The following is an 18,054-nucleotide window of genomic DNA, read 5'->3' as shown; positions in this document are numbered from 1 at the left end:
GAACTAGAATATTTCTTTCATATTAAACACCTCAAATTTTCCCAGCGGAGCACTTTGCCCTCAAAGTGCAGTCTTACTTGGGGCCATGGAGTCTCCAAAGATATAAGAGCCATCAGCTCTCAAACCCTTCTGCAAATCACAAAATCACAACAACAGTCACCTCCAGGAGCTTTATGTTATAAGGTAAAGACCTTATAATAATAGAGAGAAAACCCCAACAATCAGATGACCCCCCTATGTACAAGCAGTTAGTGGCGACAGTGGGAAAGAAAAACTCCCTTTTAACAGAAAGAAACCTCAGAACCAGGCTCAGGGAGGGGCAGCCATCTGCAGAGGCAGAAGAAGCTAGGAGCTTGGGTTTGGGAGACAAATACTCTCTCTCTTTTTAAATTATGAGTAAAACGTTGCTCTTTTGTTTATTTCTCTTTTGATAAAGCTCAGAGTTATAGATCAGATGACCCTGAACCATCCTTGAGTCTTCTCTCCTCATCTATTTGCATGCCACTGTTCTTTGTTTTTCTCTCTTGTGAAGTTCTGCTAAAGTCTGTTTGTTGTTTATCATCTCTCTGTGCTCTTCTCTCCTCTCTTCCCTTTCCCCTTACCCCCCCTCCCCCCTCCAGCCGGTCACAGCAGATGGCCACCCTCCCACCCTGAGCTTGGTGCTGCTGGAGGTTTCTTCCTTTTAAAGGGACTTTTTTTTTGTTTTGTTTTTCGCCCGTCTGCCACCAAGTGCTTGCTGAAGGGGGTATTATTGGATCATTGGGTTTCTATCTATAACGTTGTTATCTTTATACTTAAAATACAGAGTGCCTTTAGATGACTAATGTCATTTAAGCTGATCTGGTGCTCTGTACATTTCATTAAATAAAATGGTTTCCACATATTTGGTTCTCAAGCTACAGGATGACCCTTGAAAACATTTTCTGCAACAAAATTAAACTCTGTCCATTTCACCGCACAGCAGACACAGGTACATGCAAGTGGATGCATTTCCGTTGGCAGCTACTTTAAGCAGCAACAAAAGAGGGCATCGCCTACAACATTTTTGCACTTCTGTGTTTTTGAATAGCAAAATCAGAGCGGTGTGTCTTTCTCGAGGGAACTGTCTTTGGCATCTCTCTGCTGTTTTCAAGGTTTGACAGCTGCCTGTTAACCATCTCAGAAGCGCTGCTATTTCAGTCGGGAAACACGCTCAGGCATAGTAGAGAATATAATTGAGAAAATGTATGAAGGGCACAGCATCAACTTCAGGAGCGATGGGGTTGTCTTTGTCATGCTTTGAACGACTGACGGTCAGAGTGTATAAGAAGAAATAAAAACATAAAGGGGCATGACTTTATGCTGCTGAAGGGAGTCGATCAAATCAAATCAGTCCTGCTCACAAAAAACAAGACAGATGATTTGTGTTTTCTGCTGTGTGATAAATGTCGTACCTTTACAGTCTCCTGTTATACCATCCATAAAGGTATGGGAGGGACACGCTCCAAGACACGCCCCATTGTGCAGGGTGGCCTCTGCGTCCGTGCAGGCGTCACAGTCGTTGCTGTTTGGCCCGTCGCACAAAGCGCAGTCCAGGTGGCACTGCAAACACCTCCCTTGCTCTTTGTCCTCAAAGAACCTCTCCGGACAGTCCAACACGCACAGGCCCTCGTGGAGAAAGTGATACTCCTCACAGCCTGTGCCAAGAACACTCATAAATGCAGGAAGGATTTACTGCATGCATAAGGATCAGAGCCCTGTCATCAGTGCTGGATGTACTTTAACAGATTTTTTTTTCAACATGTGAAGACAAGCAAATCAGCAACTGTTATTCAACAGACAAAGATCAATGTTATCAGCCATGGTTTGGTCCGTATTCAACTGATTCTCCCATTTATAAGTGTTCGTGTTTTGCCCGTGTTTCGTTTATGTGCGTTTTGTGTATCAAGGCTCAGGTTGGTTACACCTGTGTTTATTATTTGTACCTATTCTCTGGGTATTTATAGCCCCGCCTCTCCCTCAGTCTCATCAGTCTGTCGGCTGCTTCTATTTTTGCACGTGTGGCGCGGCACAGCTGGAATACACAAACCAGGGTCTGATGAGGACACTGCACCCACTAGTCCTTTGTGTTCACAACTCATTTTAGCCTTTTAGGGTGATCAAATGTGCGATCCAATGCCTGCCCTTCAACATCTGTTCTATGATAAAATAATTTTAAAAAGGTACATATTGTGACATTGTGCTATGCTGTAAATTCCATTAAAAGTAGAACTGTGTTGTCATGAGCCCTGTTCATTAAACAGGAGGCTTTAACAAAACAATAGAAAGATGATGGAGCTGTGTCACATGTCAAGATTAATTGATCACTTTAAAATGATGGCTCTGACGCGAGGATGCCTCTCCTCGTGCTCCTCACAGAGATTTGGGAGGAGAGGAAGAGACACGAGGAGAGGAGGTGAGGAACCTGAGAAATGAGAAGAAGGCATCCACAGACACACAGAGTCTAAACCTTGTACACGTTGGCCTTAGAAAATTTGTTTGAAAAGGTTTCAAGTGAGCTTATTGTGTGCTTGAATTATTATTTTTATTTCTGACACGAGTTTAACACATCTGGGAGCAAGTCTAATTCTATCAGCCTTATTCTGTCAGGGTTGCCGCTGATGGGGTTACAGCTTTTAAGTGACACAGTCGGCATTGTTTGCCACCTTTCTTTCCTGGCATTTAATTGGCATTATAGAGCGAGATTCCTGCCTCGCTTACTGACAGCAGCACATGAAACAGACACACATTCATAGAGCTCTTAAAAAAAAGAGAGAGAGAAAAAAAAAATCAAACATACAGTACAGTGCTATTCCTCGCTCACATACTGCTGCTTTGGCTGCAGCCAGTGTGTTGCTTTTAATTTAGGTCTTTTGCTTACTGCCAACAGACTTTGTCCGTGGTTTGCGACTGGTCGTGCTAGCAACACTGCTTTCTTCATGTGCACAAGCTGTGCATGAGCTCACAGACAGATTTGTGCAATGGCTGAGCTGGATTGCTGGTGTTAGGGTAAGTGAAACTCTGAGTATGCTAAATTTTTTGATACAAACGATTAATCATTTGGAGTCATATTTCTGATCATCAGCTGATTAAAAGTGCAATGTACCCACATTTTTACCTCTGTTTTGGTCTCCACCATCTACTGAGTTCAGTTCTCAACAGATAACTAAACTACTTTGCTATTTAGTCAACTTTGGGGTGACTTGGTGAAATCGAAACAGCTATAAAACTCTATAAAGTTGCATAGGAAAAAAAGACAATGTTGGGGTAGAGGTAATTAATGAGTGTTTGTCTGAGAGATGACACAAAAACTACCTTCTATCTTCTATAAAATCAAAGGTTTTGGCAGCTGGTCTGGAGCATTCAGATGTGTGTTAACACACGACAAGCAGGAAAGTCTACAGCAACAAAAATGACCTTAGAGAAGCAATTGTTGCTGCCCATCATTCAGGGAAGGGCTGTAAAGCCCTTTCCAAACAACTTCAAGTGCATCACTCTGCATCGAGAAGGATCATTCACAAATGGAAAAAACATTCAACACAGTTGCCAATCCTCCCAGGAGTGGATGCTGCAGCAAATTTACCCTAAGGTCAGACTGTGCAACACTCAGACAAAATACAAAAAAACTTGATAGGCCATGCAACAGGACAATGATCCCAAGCACAGCGGCACATCTACAAAAAATGACTGAAAAGGATGAGAATATAAAGCACCTTGAGCTATATAAGTAAAACTGAATTGGATCCCGGTGTTGCAATAGTTCGGCCAAAAACCACATCTCAACTGAAATTTGATGACAGAAACATAAACAAACCCTAATAAATGAAAGCAACAATGTAATGTAAATTTCTCCACAACAATGTGAGAGACTGATACAGTTATATGGAAAATTATTCACTCTTTATTATGAAGTTTTTTTTTTAATTATGCCCCGATAAATAAAACATTAAACTTAAAGGTGGTGCACTTTTTTTCCCATGTGATTGTACAACTCAACCTGGGGGAAACGTGACGATGTGTTTGAAATTGTACTGCAGTCCAATAGTTATTTAAAGTATTGAACTAAATGGCAACCCCATAGTAATGCTTTAGGAAAAAATAAATGCTTATAGTTGTAAAGAACATGCTGTGTTGTAATGCTGCTGGTAATCATATGGAGTCAGTCATGCATGCTGACAAAAGAATAGTAAAAGCACAGAAAGAGCTAAAAGCGGAAGACTGAAAAAGCTCCTACAGCTGAATTTGTGGTGGTTTGCATTGCATTTCTGTACCTGTGCAAACGCCGAGTGGGTCGCACTCCTGGCAGGCTGAGGGGCAGGGTTGGCATTCTCTCTCCTGCACAGTGTGTGCTGGAGGACACTTGTCTACACATTGGTGCTTGTGTAGGAGAAGAGGTTCTTCACAGCTGAGGCAGTGGGTAGCATTCCTCGCACAAGATGCACAGCCAGGTGCACAGCTATGACAAACCTGGCCTGCAGGAAAGCCCCTATTGGAAGCAACACAGAGCTTGATGGACAGGTAGAAAACGCAGGGCAGCACACTTAAAATATACTTTCCATTAGGTTTGTATTTATTCTGTTATTCGCTTTGTTCTTGCTGCAAACCATGTATGAATAACATGTACTGGTAAAGAAGGCCACTTAGCAAATAGTAAAAAAAGGTCACATGGTCAGAAAGTTTAAATGAAGCTTCATAGCTTGGAGCTTCAGCAAGATCAATATAGGGTTCTGGCTTTAAGTACATAAAAAATTTAATAGAACATCACGTAGGAAATGTCAAAATCACAGGCATCTTCTGACATTTATTTTTGGCTCGCCAGAAGACGTGCCTCAAACATCTTGTGTGACATTTAGAAGATAGCAGCAATAGGATCGACCTCCTGACCTCACACACTCTTGAACACACTGCCCATCCTGTAGGAACAACTGAGCTTTGCGAGCACTCTGGCAGCGGATGCAGTGCTGAGCGTCCACACACTGCAAACAACCTGCAGGGCACGCCTCGCACACACCGCTCAGCTGACTGGCAATGAAGCCCCCCGGACACTTTAACACACATGTTTGCTGCGTGGTCAAAAATCGCCCTGAAGGACAAATGACAAAAGATGAACGTCATCATTGTTAGCTCAGAGCTCAGACAGCAAGCTGCTGAGGTCTGAAACAGCTTAAAAACAATAAACCAGTGACAAACCTTTTGCACATTTTGTACATTGGTTCTTCTCCGGTCCAGCGCAGGACTCACAGGATGGGTGGCAGTCCTCGCACTCCCCATCTGGAGGGCAACAACACTACAATCATCATAAAGTGTCATCTAACAACACAACACATAACAGACGCAAACTGACCCAGAACCAGGTGTATTTTGCTAATCTGCCCGAAAAACTTCATTCATGTACTGAAAGTGTTCGTTAACAAAATTACGTTTTAATCACTTGAAACCTCAGAGAATGGTTGCCAATCTTCTTATAGACTCATCGGACAGTTTATTAGGCACACTCGCTAGTACTGGGCTGGACACTTGACCAGCAACAATGCTCAAGCAGGCTACAGCACTTCTCAGTAATGAAGGTGAACTCAGTCTGGGACCAACAAGCATGACGCATTCAAAGTGACTTAAATCAGCTTTCTTCCCCATTCTGATGCTTAGTTTGACCTTCAGCAGGTCATCTTGACCGTCTATATATGCCTAAATCCACCGAGTTGCAGATTTGATATCTGCTTTAATAAGCAGTTACAGATATTTAAACATGTGTAGATGTGTACCTAAAAGTGGCCAGCAAGTGTATGCGCTGGAAGCTAGAATATTGCATTTAGTCTAATTCAAACAGTTTATATATTATATAAAACTTGAGCTACCAGCTTATTAGCACAACTGGGTGACTTGGTGAAACTGAAACAGCTACCATCTTTGAAGCTGGTGAGGCTAACACTGTCCAAACTCTTAAAACATCTACAAAGATGTTTTAATTCAATAGATTTTTAGGTCATGTCTGAACAGTAAAAATGTCAAAATATTACTATTTACTGTCAGTGACTTCTACAGTTCTCGTCACAATTTCCTGGAAACTTTTATACTATTTGACAGACCCAGCAAATCTGTGTTCTGTGGTCAGTTTGTATGCTTAGTAATCTTTCATAGCTTCTACTTTTGACTGAAATGCCTCGATCACAACATCCCACATAGCAAAATTGGTATGGCCCGGATCTGGACCACACAATGTGCTTACACATGGCCCACATACCGCAAAGAATGACGGCCCTTTGGTGGCCCAGATCTGGTTTGCCAGAGGTGGCCCACACATGGGCCAGCACAAGGCCAGTTGCAGAGACACTGGTGGTCCTGTGCTGGCCCATGTGTTGATTACCTCTGGCAAACCTGGTTTGGGCCACCAAAGGACTGTCATTCTTTGCGGTATGTGGGCCATGTGTAAGTTGTGTGCAGCCACGGGCCAGTTGCAGACACACTGCTGGCCCTGTGCTGGCCCAGAACAGTTTCAGCTCTGGCCTCCGATGTCAGCCTAATGTGTACCTTAATAAAGCCATGTAATTACAACATGTGCCGGAACATAATAGTGCAAAAGTAACATGACAACACTCTGTTCAGACAGTGAATGGACTGATTCTTATATAGCGCTTTTCTACTCTCGTGGATTCCTCAAAGTGCTCTATACAATATTCACCCAATCACACACTTTGTCTAAACTGAGTGCTTCCTAACTACATTCATACATATTCACACTCTTGACATGCAGACTGGAGGAACCAGGGATTGAACCACTAAGCTTCCGATCAGTAGGTGACCTGTTCTACCTCCTGAACTACAGCCATCCAGTGGTAAACATGAGTAAACCCTCACTAGGTTTTGGATAAAGTGTACACTCAGAAACCTGCATTTGAAACGTTGGCTACTATAGCAGTATAGTATTGCAACATGGCATTTGGGTCTTCTAACTAAAAGAGGAAAATAGGAACACATAGGAACATCACTGCCTGACCTGGCCCACGTCTGGTTTACACTCTGCCATGACATCAGTCAGTCAGAAGTGCCAGCTTGATGCCAGGTCCAGGCCAGACCTGTTTTCTATGAGCCTGGGCCACATAAACCAAACCACAATCGGGACAGATATGGCATGCCATCACATAAACAGTGCCATCTACGCCAGGCCTGGCCCATATCTGGATGACATACCATTTACCATGCTAGAAGTCAGCCAGAGGTGCCGGCTTGACACCAGATCCGGGCCAGACCTGTCTGCTATGTGGGATGAATACTGAAACTTTGTTTGTTTGCAAAACATGCAGCTACAGTTCACACAAAGTGGGAAAAAACTAATTCCAACATAATCATGGATAAACCCTTACTTGTCCTTTTGCTTTTTATTTAGATTCAACAGATGATACATTACTCATCTAACTTATCTAAGCTATCGAAGACTTAAAACCTAAAACGAGTACTCATTTGAAACTTAAATTGAGCTTTGTCACTGCTCAGATTTAAAGTTTGAGAATAACTTTATTTCCCCGTGCTCGTTTTCAATATTTGTATTAACCTATGCACTTTTCTCAGAGTTATTTAAGTTTCTAATAATTAAGATGTCTTGCCTCAAACTAATTACCATACATTGTTTAAGGTCTGTCAAACTAATTTGCGAAGGGAACAAAATGTTCAACGCACACAATCAATTATTTCTAATTCTGTGTCTGGCTGACATGCATTCTGTTTTTGGGTACTTAAGTTGGTACAGAGTTCAGGGACAGTGGCACACAGACCAATTACCCTCCAAGATTTCTTTTCTGCTCCTGTGAAAGTGCCCAAATCCCTGATTCATTATGGGCAGACAGATGGATTAGTGGAATACAAGTATTAGTCTCACCGCTGAGAAAGGTCTTAATGGGACAGACCTCATGGTCAGACACACACTCTCCATTTTCTAGCGCCTTTCCCTCCTCACACAACAGACAGTCCTCGTCCTCGGGGCCGCTACATGTCACACAGTCCGAGTGACACTCCTCGCAGTTATTGGAGTCTTCATCGCCGTAGAAACCATCCGGACATTCTGAAACGCACTTCCCCTCTGAGGACAAAAAAACATAGCCTCTGATAAGTACTTCATGTGATCCAGGTGGGCAGGCTGCACTTCACATTAAAGCAGCCTTCAGCAGTTTCACACATCAGTTTAAAAAGTTTAGAATTACTAAAATACTAAATTACCCAAAGACAGTATCACTGTGTATTAATATAATTAATAATATATTAATATATGAAAAAATAAGTCATTTGCATTGGTTTTTAATGATTGCTCTAATAAATGACTAACCATCTGTGAGAAAAAAATTATTTTTACTGAAGACTGGGAGGACTGGTGAGGTCCAACTGGTCCTTTGTGGATTATCCATGTTGTCTTAAAGCTTTTCTTTCTTTTCTAACTTTCAAAAATTCTAAAATCTGGCCATAGGTGTTTCTTTGTCACCCTGCAACAGATTGGTGACTTGTCCAGGGTGTACTCTGATTCTTGCCCTATGTCAGCTGGGATTGTCACCCTCCATCACACCCTTCATGGGCCTGAGCTGGATAACCGGAAGAAAATGGATCTTATTCATCTTCCAGCTGCTCCCTTTACGAGTCACAGCAGATCACCTGCCTCTCCCTAGCATCCTCTTCTGTCAGACCAACCATCTACATAGCCTCCTTCACTATATCTAAGAAATGGATGGATATGCCATTTTTATAAAATAATATTTCAGTTTTTGTTTGCTTGTGCACTAATTGACCTATCCAGTTACTTGCCTATTATATTTTCTATCTAGATAGTTATAATACTAAAGCATTTAATGGCACGCATCACAAAAATCCATCTAATCTCATGCTTTACTCTTAAAAAATGATTTCATATGTCATTGCAAATAAAATGATGACAGGGTCTCTGTCCATGCTGATAACTTATAGCACTTCAATAACGATGATGTAAATAATCCTTTACAAACTCCAAAAATATTTATCCCCAAAATGCTGATGTAAGTAATTTAATTACATGAAGGTTCCATATAATTCTGTTACATACTTACAATGTAAAAATGTTACATTTAATGGAATCTGGTCGAATGAAATGTAAATTGCAAATTGATTTGTATGCATTTAGTTTATACTGAGCATATTTTCCTGTATGAATAATTATTTGAATGAATAATGAATTTGATTTTATAGATTTTAGTTGCATTTTGTGCAAAATGATTGTTTCAGTGTTTATATGGGCAAAAAATATTCTTTGAGTGTAGCTTCACGTCTTACCCAACGAGGGCAAATTACCTAATAAGAAGAGGTCGCTCTCACACCAGTAGCACTCGTGTTCATCGCAGCTCACGCAGTTGTCGTCACATGGAATGCAGGTCATTTCTTCTTCTACACTGTACGTCTTAGCCGGGCAGTTTTTGTAGCAGCCATCCTGGAAACTGACGACAAAAAGCAGCGGTTGATGTTTGCATCACACACAAACATGAACTCTACTCTCACTGCCAGCGGAGGTCTTTTGCATTAGCTCAGAGATTAAATGAAAGAGAAAAGTGAGCCCAGAGTGGCGAGATCACACACGGTGAGAGCGAGGCACACAGCCTTACTTGTAAAAGCCCTCAATGCAGGACAGACAATGCCTGGGGTTATCTGTCAAAAGCAGACAAAAAAAAAGAAAAAGAAAAATTCAGCCGCCTTTTTTTTTTTTTTTTAAGAGGACCTACAGGGGCGGGGAAACCTTAATGTTTTTCCACTGTGGGCGACATTCATTTGGGAAAACTTTATTATGGCTACTGGGTCGTGACTTACACAGGACACACTTCTTGCAGCCTTGCTCGCAGGCCATGCAGTCCTCATAATCTGGGTCTTCCACCTCACCTGAGAAAGGAGATAGAGAGCGGAGGGTGAGAGCGCGAGGTCAGTGTAGACAGGTGTGAAACAACGCTCCTTAAACACTCCTCAACATGCAACCTTGCTTACCTTCCCCACACTCCAGCTTAACACAGGATCCATCAGAGACATAGTAGGAGGCATTACACTTCAGGCAGTGGTTGGGGCCTGTGCAGAGTCGGCAGTGGTCTACACAGGGCTCGCAGGTCCTCTGCTTGGTGTGGTAGAAAGCCTCAGGACAGGCGTCCAGACACATGCCTTTATAGAGGTAACGCTCCACCTTAAACTTATCTGGAGAATAAACAGCAATTTCACTAGAAAGCCACGTCTGTAGTTAGGTTTGAGGCCATTTCTTTAAGAGAATGGTGAATGGACTAAGCATTAATCTGTGGCTGGGGTTTGGGGAAGGCCTCAGTGAGGACTGCCTGTGGCTCACGGGGCCTCCGGATGGATTCATGAAGAGTGTGAGAAACAATAAAGACAGAGTCAGGGAGGGTGGCGCATGAAAATGAGGATGAACCCGTTTGTACACCTGTACATGGTGTGCACCATGCCTCTCACTTCATGACAGCTGGGATAGGCTCCAGCCTAAAGTTTTAGTGTAGCCCTTGGGGAGTTTGTGGCTTTATTTTTACAAAATATAATTTTTCCTTCCTTTTCATCTTTTTAATCTCTCAGCCAGGTTTCCATTCACATACTGCAAACACCACGTCACACTTACCGCCAGCTGCTCATTTCGTACTCACCGGTGTCACAGCTCGTGCAGTTGGCTGGCCCCGCGTCCACACACGTGGCGCAGGTGTGGTCGCACAGGTGACACCGACCACCCGACTGGTACTTCCCACTGGTGCATCCCACCACACAGCGGCCCTCATCCAGAGCCCTGCAGCAGGCAACATCAACATCACAAAATCAACACATATGAATTATAAGTATGTAAATGAGCTGAACTCATTTAAATCCCAGCGTGTACCATATGGTGCATTTACAGAGATGTAGCTGGATGTGCCGACAAAGGGAGGAGGAGAAGAAAGGGTGGGAATGTTGGCTGAAATGTGGGTAATGTGGGAGTCTTCTTTTTTGACATTTTATCCATGAGGAGCATCAGGGAGACATCTGGTCAGCAGCATGACAACAATAGCCACGAGCTGTATGCTTCATTCATGACAAGAAGTGGAGTCCTTTCACAGATGCTATCTCCCTCACAGAGCTCCCTCCATTCATGGAGTCAGAACTTGGATTACAGGAACAGAAAGGGTGATAGGATGATGCTTATCATTAAGTAATTAAGTGTTAAGGTACAGTTTCCTTGAGGCAACTTTTAAAAAACTAACAGACCATAAATGGCACATTTTGTGCTTTATTTATATTTTGCTCCAAGTGGGCAGCTTGGGTGGAGTACATCTGTAGTTTGTGAGGGCTGCCTGAACCCAGAGTTAGTCAGTTTGCAGTAGCACATGACAAAGAAAAGCAGCAGATAATCCTCTCAGGTTGAAGCTTTGAAACAGACATTCTTTTTTTGTGCTACTTTTACGTTAAAATAAAAAGAAATAATAATTTATTGAGAGGTTTGATATGGGATATATATATATATATATATATATATATATATATATATATATATATATATATATATATATATTAGGGGTGCAATGATACTGTATCGATATTGAACCGTTCGATACAGTGCTTTCGGTTCGGTATGCATATGTATCAAACAATACAAAATTTGTAATTTATTTTATCAATTTTCCTTCTGACGATGCTGTCTGTGTTGAGCGCTCAGTGAATCTGCGTTCGACTACTCCGCCTAGGCTGCACTGTCGAGCGCAGATCCACTGAGCGTTCAACACAGACAGCATCGTCAGAAGGAAGAGCGCAGGGCAAGCTAGCCAGACAGAAGTTAAGCTCTCCTTGCAACATGGCAAATTGAACCTCCCCCACCCTCATTCAGATCTGGCGTTTGGAATTATTTTGGTCATGGACTAAAGTAAAACAGTATGTTGGATGTGCCACGCAATGCTCAATTACATGGGTGGGAACTAGTGTGTTAGCACAGTTAGCTCGTTAACGTGTTGGCCATCTAGCCCCAGGCAGGGGTAGCTCGTTAATGGAGATTTGCCGTGTTGTGGCGTTAACGTCATTTCAACGAGATTAACGCTGACAGCACTAGTGGGAACACAACGAATATGACTGCACATTTACACCGACATCATCCTAGTGCAAAGACAAGTGGAAGCAGACAAAAACAACAAGCATGCATGCTACAAACTTTACCCGAGTCATTTAGACAGCCGTTAGCACATGATTCTCCTTATGGGGACCTGATATGTTTAATATTGTGGCGAGCTCAGACAAGGAGGAGACAGAGGTGTTGTTTGGTCTTGCTTCCCGTGAGCTAGCCAGGGAGCACAGCCGTTTATTGACACCTGCAGAAGAACACTGCCGCTAGCTAACTGCTCAGCGCAGCAACCGCACAGCAACAACAACAACAACAACACACAGGGCGCCCTCTGACCCCGGAAAGACACACCGTCGCAGCGAGAGGGCGTCACCCGTCACTATGGCAACATAAACAAAACATAACTGTACAAACAGAACCCCGAACAGCCCTGACCCGCTACATAGCCCCCACCTAAGGGGTCAGTCGTCCCCGACGACCCCATTACCCCACACAAAGTCCTGCAAATGTCCAGGTGCCTTCTTTTGGCGCACCGGCCGGTCACGACCGGCGGGGGAAAAGTCACTCGGGTCAGAACATGGGGTGCCACCATCATCCCACTTCTGACACCAATGTGGCGAGCTCAGACAACGAGGAGACGAAGGTGTCGTTTGGTCTTGCTTCCCGTGAGCTAGCCAGGGAGCACAGCCGTTTATTGACACCTGCAGAAGAACACTGCCGCTAGCTAACTGCTCAGCGCAGCAACCGCACAGCAACAACAACAACAACACACAGGGCGCCCTCTGACCCCGGAAGGACACACCGGCGCAGCGAGAGGGCGGCACCCGTCACTATGGCAACATAAACAAAACATAACTGTACAAACAGAACCCCGAACAGCCCTGACCCGCTACAATATGCTGCTGAGAATATAGCCCAGAAGAAGCGTATAGTATAGCTTTTACTTTGGAAAGAGCCATTTCTCTGTAATAAACTCTCTTTTCCAAAGATGAGTGATTCCTCAATCAGATACAGGTGTTACCGCGCCAGATCCGCGGCCCCGAACCGTAGTAAGGAAACCTCTGGCAGTTACTTGAAGGTTCCGTAACTGACTCGTAGCCGGCAACAGCTTACTATACAGGTCAACTCCGCTAGCAAAAAGATCGAAGGAGGCGTAGGAAACTGCTTCACCGAACTTTATTTCTTCTCTAAGGCACGAACACCGCGTACAGTGGGCTGAAACAGTTTACTCACAGCGAGCATCGCCGACACAACTCTGGCTGTCGAGGGAGTTATTATATTCCTTTTATTTATTTTCTTTTCGTCTCTTCTGTAGCTAACCATTACTTTTTCCCCTTCTCCGCTCTCTCTCTTCACACACACACCAGGCAGTCCCGCTACACACATCCCGAATACATTTCCCATCAGGCTTCATCCTTAAAGGGCCATGCCTGTAACACAGGGCTTGCAAAATCGCTAGCCCGACGTCCCGGAGCTAGCGATTTTCCAAGTCGGGGCTACCAAAATCTATCTCTGCCCTGCCCCGTCGGGCTATCATAGGAAGGAAAGATATAAATGTCAATGGCTTTTGCATTCTGTCGGAAATGTAGATTGGTAAGTTAGTCATGGGCATCGTGAGCCCTTCAATAATGTGACATATGAGATCGTGTGAATTTGCGCTTGTTTTTTTGCTTAGTCACACTGTGGCAATCCGGAGTGAACTGTGGTAAGGGGACACACCGTCGCAGCGAAGAGGGCGTCACCCGTCACTATGGCAACATAAACAAACATAACTGTACCAAACAGAACCCGAACAGCCCTGACCCGCTACAATATGCTGCTGAGAAATATAAGCCCAGAAAGAAGCATATAGTATAGCTTTTTATTTGGAAAGAGCCATTTCTCTGTTAATAAACTCTCTTTTCCAAAGATGAGTGTATTCCTCAATCAGATACAGGGCTCGCAAAATCGCTAGCCCGACTTCCCGGGGCTAGCGATTTTTCCAGTCGAGGCTACCAAAATCTATCTCTGCCCTGCCCGTCGGGCTAGTTGTAAGGAAGGAAAAATATATGTCAAATGCTTTTGCAATTCTTTCGTAAATGTAGCTGGGTAATTATGTCATATGGCATCGGTGAGCCACTGTCAATATGTGACATAAATGAAATCGCGTTTGAAATTTGCGCTTTTTGTTTGTTGCTTTCACTTTGCAATCCGCGTGACTGTGTATAGAGAGCGACAGCACTGATTGGTGAGTGATGATAATTTGCGCACCAATTCCTCTGACATAGTCTTATCAATCGTTAGCTTACTATGCAAACATGACAAGTGAAATCTCCCGCAGCTTAAACATGTGAGAGGTTGATCGCGCAGAGAATCGCTGACCGTTATGTGTGTGTGTGTAAAAGCAGCAGGATATATATTTCAGTTCTGCTGAGCCAAATAAGACAGGTCAGGGTGAAGAAGTGACAGCCAAAGAAAAGTTTACCACAAAACGGAAAAGTTATGACAAATCAGACTATAAGGTAAAAAGAAAGTGCAGCTTTATGGTTTCATGGACAAAAGAATTTCTGTGGCTGCAATATGACGAGCTAAATAACCGGGGCTGCACAGAAGTGGTCCGCAGGTGCGCATAAGCTGTCAAAAAAAAAAAAAAAAACAAAAAAAAAAAACGCGCACAAGATATGAAGTTGCAACGTGTGTTTGCATACATAAGATTTTCTGGGGGAGGACAGACATTTGTTTAAAACTCTTAAAGATGTCGAAGAAGCTCCTTTAAGCAATTACTTTGGTGTTCCTCCACCTCCAAAGAAATGTCAGGAGTCCGAACCACAAAAGAAGCACGTATTCTCGGAAAAGTGGTTGCAGGAGGTGAGCTGGCTTCAAACAAATGATGAACGCACAGAGATGTGTTGCGGAATGTGCCGTGAAAATCCCACTCTAGCGGACAAAAACAGTGCTTTTTATATGGACGCAAACGCGCGTTGCAACTTCTTATCTGGTGCGCGTCTTTTATTTTGACAGCGAATGCGCACATGCGGACCACTTATGTGCACCCGTGTAAATAACATAATGTTCTGCCGGGTGTGTTGTTGGTTTTCTCTCGATTTCTGAGTCGACAAGCGCCTTTGTTACTGGGACCAGTCATTTTAAGAACGGCCCCCATTAGAACCCATGAGAAATGCAAGAAATGCATTATTGCTCAGTCTGCAATATCTTTCCCAGAACAAACACCAATTGCAAATAACATACTAAAAATAAACCTGAAAAATCTGTTTAGGACAGCGTACTATGTTGCAAAGAGTGAACTACCACTGGCAAAATTTAGCAGTCTTTGCAAACTTCAAAAAGCAAATGGCCTCGATCTTGGTTCCACTTGTCTCTTACCCGTGACTTCAGTGGAAATTTCAAATTCAGGATCTGACACAGACTGATTCATGTCCTACACAGTTCTTACAAGTTCATAGAAATTTCTGTTCAATTAGAACCAAGTATTTGAGTTGATGATTGTAATTTTTATACAATGTTGTAATTTGTTTTTCAACAATTTTTTGATTAATGTTTTGTTTCCTTTACAATATTATACTTTAATGTATAATATTGTAACGGAAAAAAAACAGGAAACAAAACATCAATCAAAAAATTGCTCTCTTTTTTATTCAGGCTACTTACATTTATTTTGGGCTACCAAAAACTGAAGAGTCCCTGCCCGAAGGGCTACCAGGGATTTTGAAATTTTGAGAGCCCTGAGATATATTTATTTTTTTAATTACTTTTGTTTCAGCAACATTAAATTTAAAAACTGTACTTTTGAGTTAAAATATATATTTATAATTTTTAATAAATGACAAATTAAAAAGGCATGAACATATTTTTTGTATCGAAAAAATATTGAACCATGACACCAAAGTATCGAACCGAACCGTGAATTTTGTGTATCGTTGCACCCCTAATATATATATATATATATATATATATATATATATATATATATATAATAGAGAAACAGTGGCATGTACTCAATCTAAAACAGTCAAGTCCAGCTCACTGTGAAGAAATACAGCTGATGCAGTCTTCGCTTTGCGGCCCTGTGCACTTCAGGCACGTTGCGTGGCACGCGTGGCACTCCCCGTTACTGTCCTGGTACTCTCCTGTTAGACAGAAAGCAGGAGAAGCACACTGACTCAGAAATGAATAACCATCTGAGGTGCAGAGGTGGCTTTCATGTGCCACGGCTGAATGACTTCTGGTTTAAAAAAAAAATCTGAATGACTCAGAGATGAGAATGCATATTTCATGCTAAACTGACACATATTAATGGATTTTGCTTCTGCGTTAAATATCATTTAAATTTATGAACCAATCGTGTCAAGAATAAAACGTGGAAGACGGCCGACCGACCGTCCGTGCACTCGGTGTCAGCAGCACACGCTCCCCTCTGCAGGCTGTGACCGCTGGAACAGCTGCTGCAGTTCCATCGGCTCGGCCCCACACAGGTGAGACAGCTGGCGTCACACCTGAAGAGAGGAGCACAGAGAGTGAACAAGTGAACCCTTCACACAAAAATCCTGACCACACACACACAAAACACACACAGAGAAAAAATAACTAAACCCCACTCCATACAGGCGCACAGCAACAACAAACACGAGTGCCAAAACAAGCACAAACACACGTGGAAGCCAACCACCAGAATAAGGCCTGCCACCAGCAGATAAACAAACCTCCCACACCTGAACACACACCAGTGAGCTCACCTCCTACATATCCTGTGCCCATCAGCTATCTCTGGGTTTGGTTCTGTGGCGTAGAAGCCAGCACTGCAGGAGGACACGCACCTCCACTCCTCCATCAAGTAGCCTTCTGCACAAGTGTTGCACGCCTCAACACCTGCACCTGGTGCAGCATGAGGCAGACACACACACACACTTAACTGGATTACTGGATAAAGGACATAAAGGAGCAATGCAAACGGCAGCAGTAAAAACCAAAACCAAAATGTGACTTTTGACCCCCGCTCTCACCTGCACAGGTAGCGCAGGCCTGGTGACAAGGCTTGCACGCGACTTCCTGCGGGTCATGGTAGAATCCGGCTGCGCAGCTCCGCTGGCACCGGTTCCCCTGTAGACTAGAGAGGATGGAGCGAGCATGTGGCACCGTGACACACACAGTCAATCATGTGACACCAAAACGGATGAGTCACTGCTTTCATCCCACAGCAACACCACCACAAACACTCGGTGAACTGAGTCAGTGAACGCTTTATTCCGGAAACTTCGAACTCTTTGTCCGAGATGTTTTGTCCTTTCAAGTAGCGATACAGCAAAGTGTCGATTAAGATAAACCTATCTTTCTAGAAATGTTATGATTCTGCTGAGGGCTTGTGTGTGTGTTTGCTCGCGTGTGTGAGGAGAATCAGTATTCTCAGAGGCTTAGGGGAGAAGGAGTGGTGTTTACCGAGCAGTTAATTTGAGCATCATCAGAGAGTTTGTTTCACCTTGTGTGTGGTTTGCATTCTGTGCAGATGCTGTAGGAGGTGCACTTCAAGCAGTTTTCACTGCACTTTCTGCACATGTTTGCATCTGTGGGGAAATCAAACAATACGCATGGAGTATACACATCAGAGCCATTAATCAATCTTACTCACATACCTTCAACTGCAGTTATGTCAACTGACTATTCATTAGTGCAGCTGCATTCAAACCGCTCCTCTGTAACCCAGTCAAGGATTTTTCTTCTTCTGTCGCATTAATTTAATCACAAAAAATTTCACAAAACAGAACCAACCGTGGTCGAGGTAGTAGTTTTCCCCACAGATCGCTGTGCAGGTATTGGTCCCCTCAGTCAGGTGATGGCCAGGCTGACACGAAGTGCACTGGTCACTCCGACTTCCAGTGCAGCTCTCACAGGAGGCGTAGCACCTCTTACAACGCCGTCGGTCACCCCAGAATCCCCTGGGACATCCTGATATGCACAACCTA

At 43.4% G+C, this 18,054-nt stretch overlaps 1 protein-coding gene across 1 annotated transcript in view; it reads right to left on the bottom strand.

Moving 5' to 3' along the window:
• Positions 1 to 18,054, bottom strand: part of pcsk5a (proprotein convertase subtilisin/kexin type 5a) — a 49,681-nt gene that overhangs the window by 13,873 nt on the left and 17,754 nt on the right. Inside the window, exons 16-31 of the mRNA XM_040000397.1 lie at positions 17,861 to 18,051; positions 17,571 to 17,655; positions 17,098 to 17,201; positions 16,831 to 16,969; positions 16,475 to 16,590; positions 16,122 to 16,224; positions 10,662 to 10,798; positions 10,006 to 10,206; positions 9,835 to 9,903; positions 9,633 to 9,675; positions 9,325 to 9,467; positions 7,892 to 8,092; positions 5,209 to 5,289; positions 4,903 to 5,101; positions 4,290 to 4,504; positions 1,434 to 1,676 (exon numbers count right to left, since the gene is read on the bottom strand). Coding sequence (XP_039856331.1) covers positions 1,434 to 1,676; positions 4,290 to 4,504; positions 4,903 to 5,101; positions 5,209 to 5,289; positions 7,892 to 8,092; positions 9,325 to 9,467; positions 9,633 to 9,675; positions 9,835 to 9,903; positions 10,006 to 10,206; positions 10,662 to 10,798; positions 16,122 to 16,224; positions 16,475 to 16,590; positions 16,831 to 16,969; positions 17,098 to 17,201; positions 17,571 to 17,655; positions 17,861 to 18,051 — 2,270 coding nt within the window. The remainder of the gene's footprint in view (positions 1 to 1,433; positions 1,677 to 4,289; positions 4,505 to 4,902; positions 5,102 to 5,208; positions 5,290 to 7,891; positions 8,093 to 9,324; positions 9,468 to 9,632; positions 9,676 to 9,834; positions 9,904 to 10,005; positions 10,207 to 10,661; positions 10,799 to 16,121; positions 16,225 to 16,474; positions 16,591 to 16,830; positions 16,970 to 17,097; positions 17,202 to 17,570; positions 17,656 to 17,860; positions 18,052 to 18,054) is intronic.

Source organism: Simochromis diagramma, unplaced genomic scaffold, assembly GCF_900408965.1.
Source record: "Simochromis diagramma unplaced genomic scaffold, fSimDia1.1 OVJJ01000596.1, whole genome shotgun sequence".
Taxonomy (NCBI): domain Eukaryota; kingdom Metazoa; phylum Chordata; class Actinopteri; order Cichliformes; family Cichlidae; genus Simochromis; species Simochromis diagramma.
This window is presented reverse-complemented; position numbering and strand designations above follow the sequence as displayed.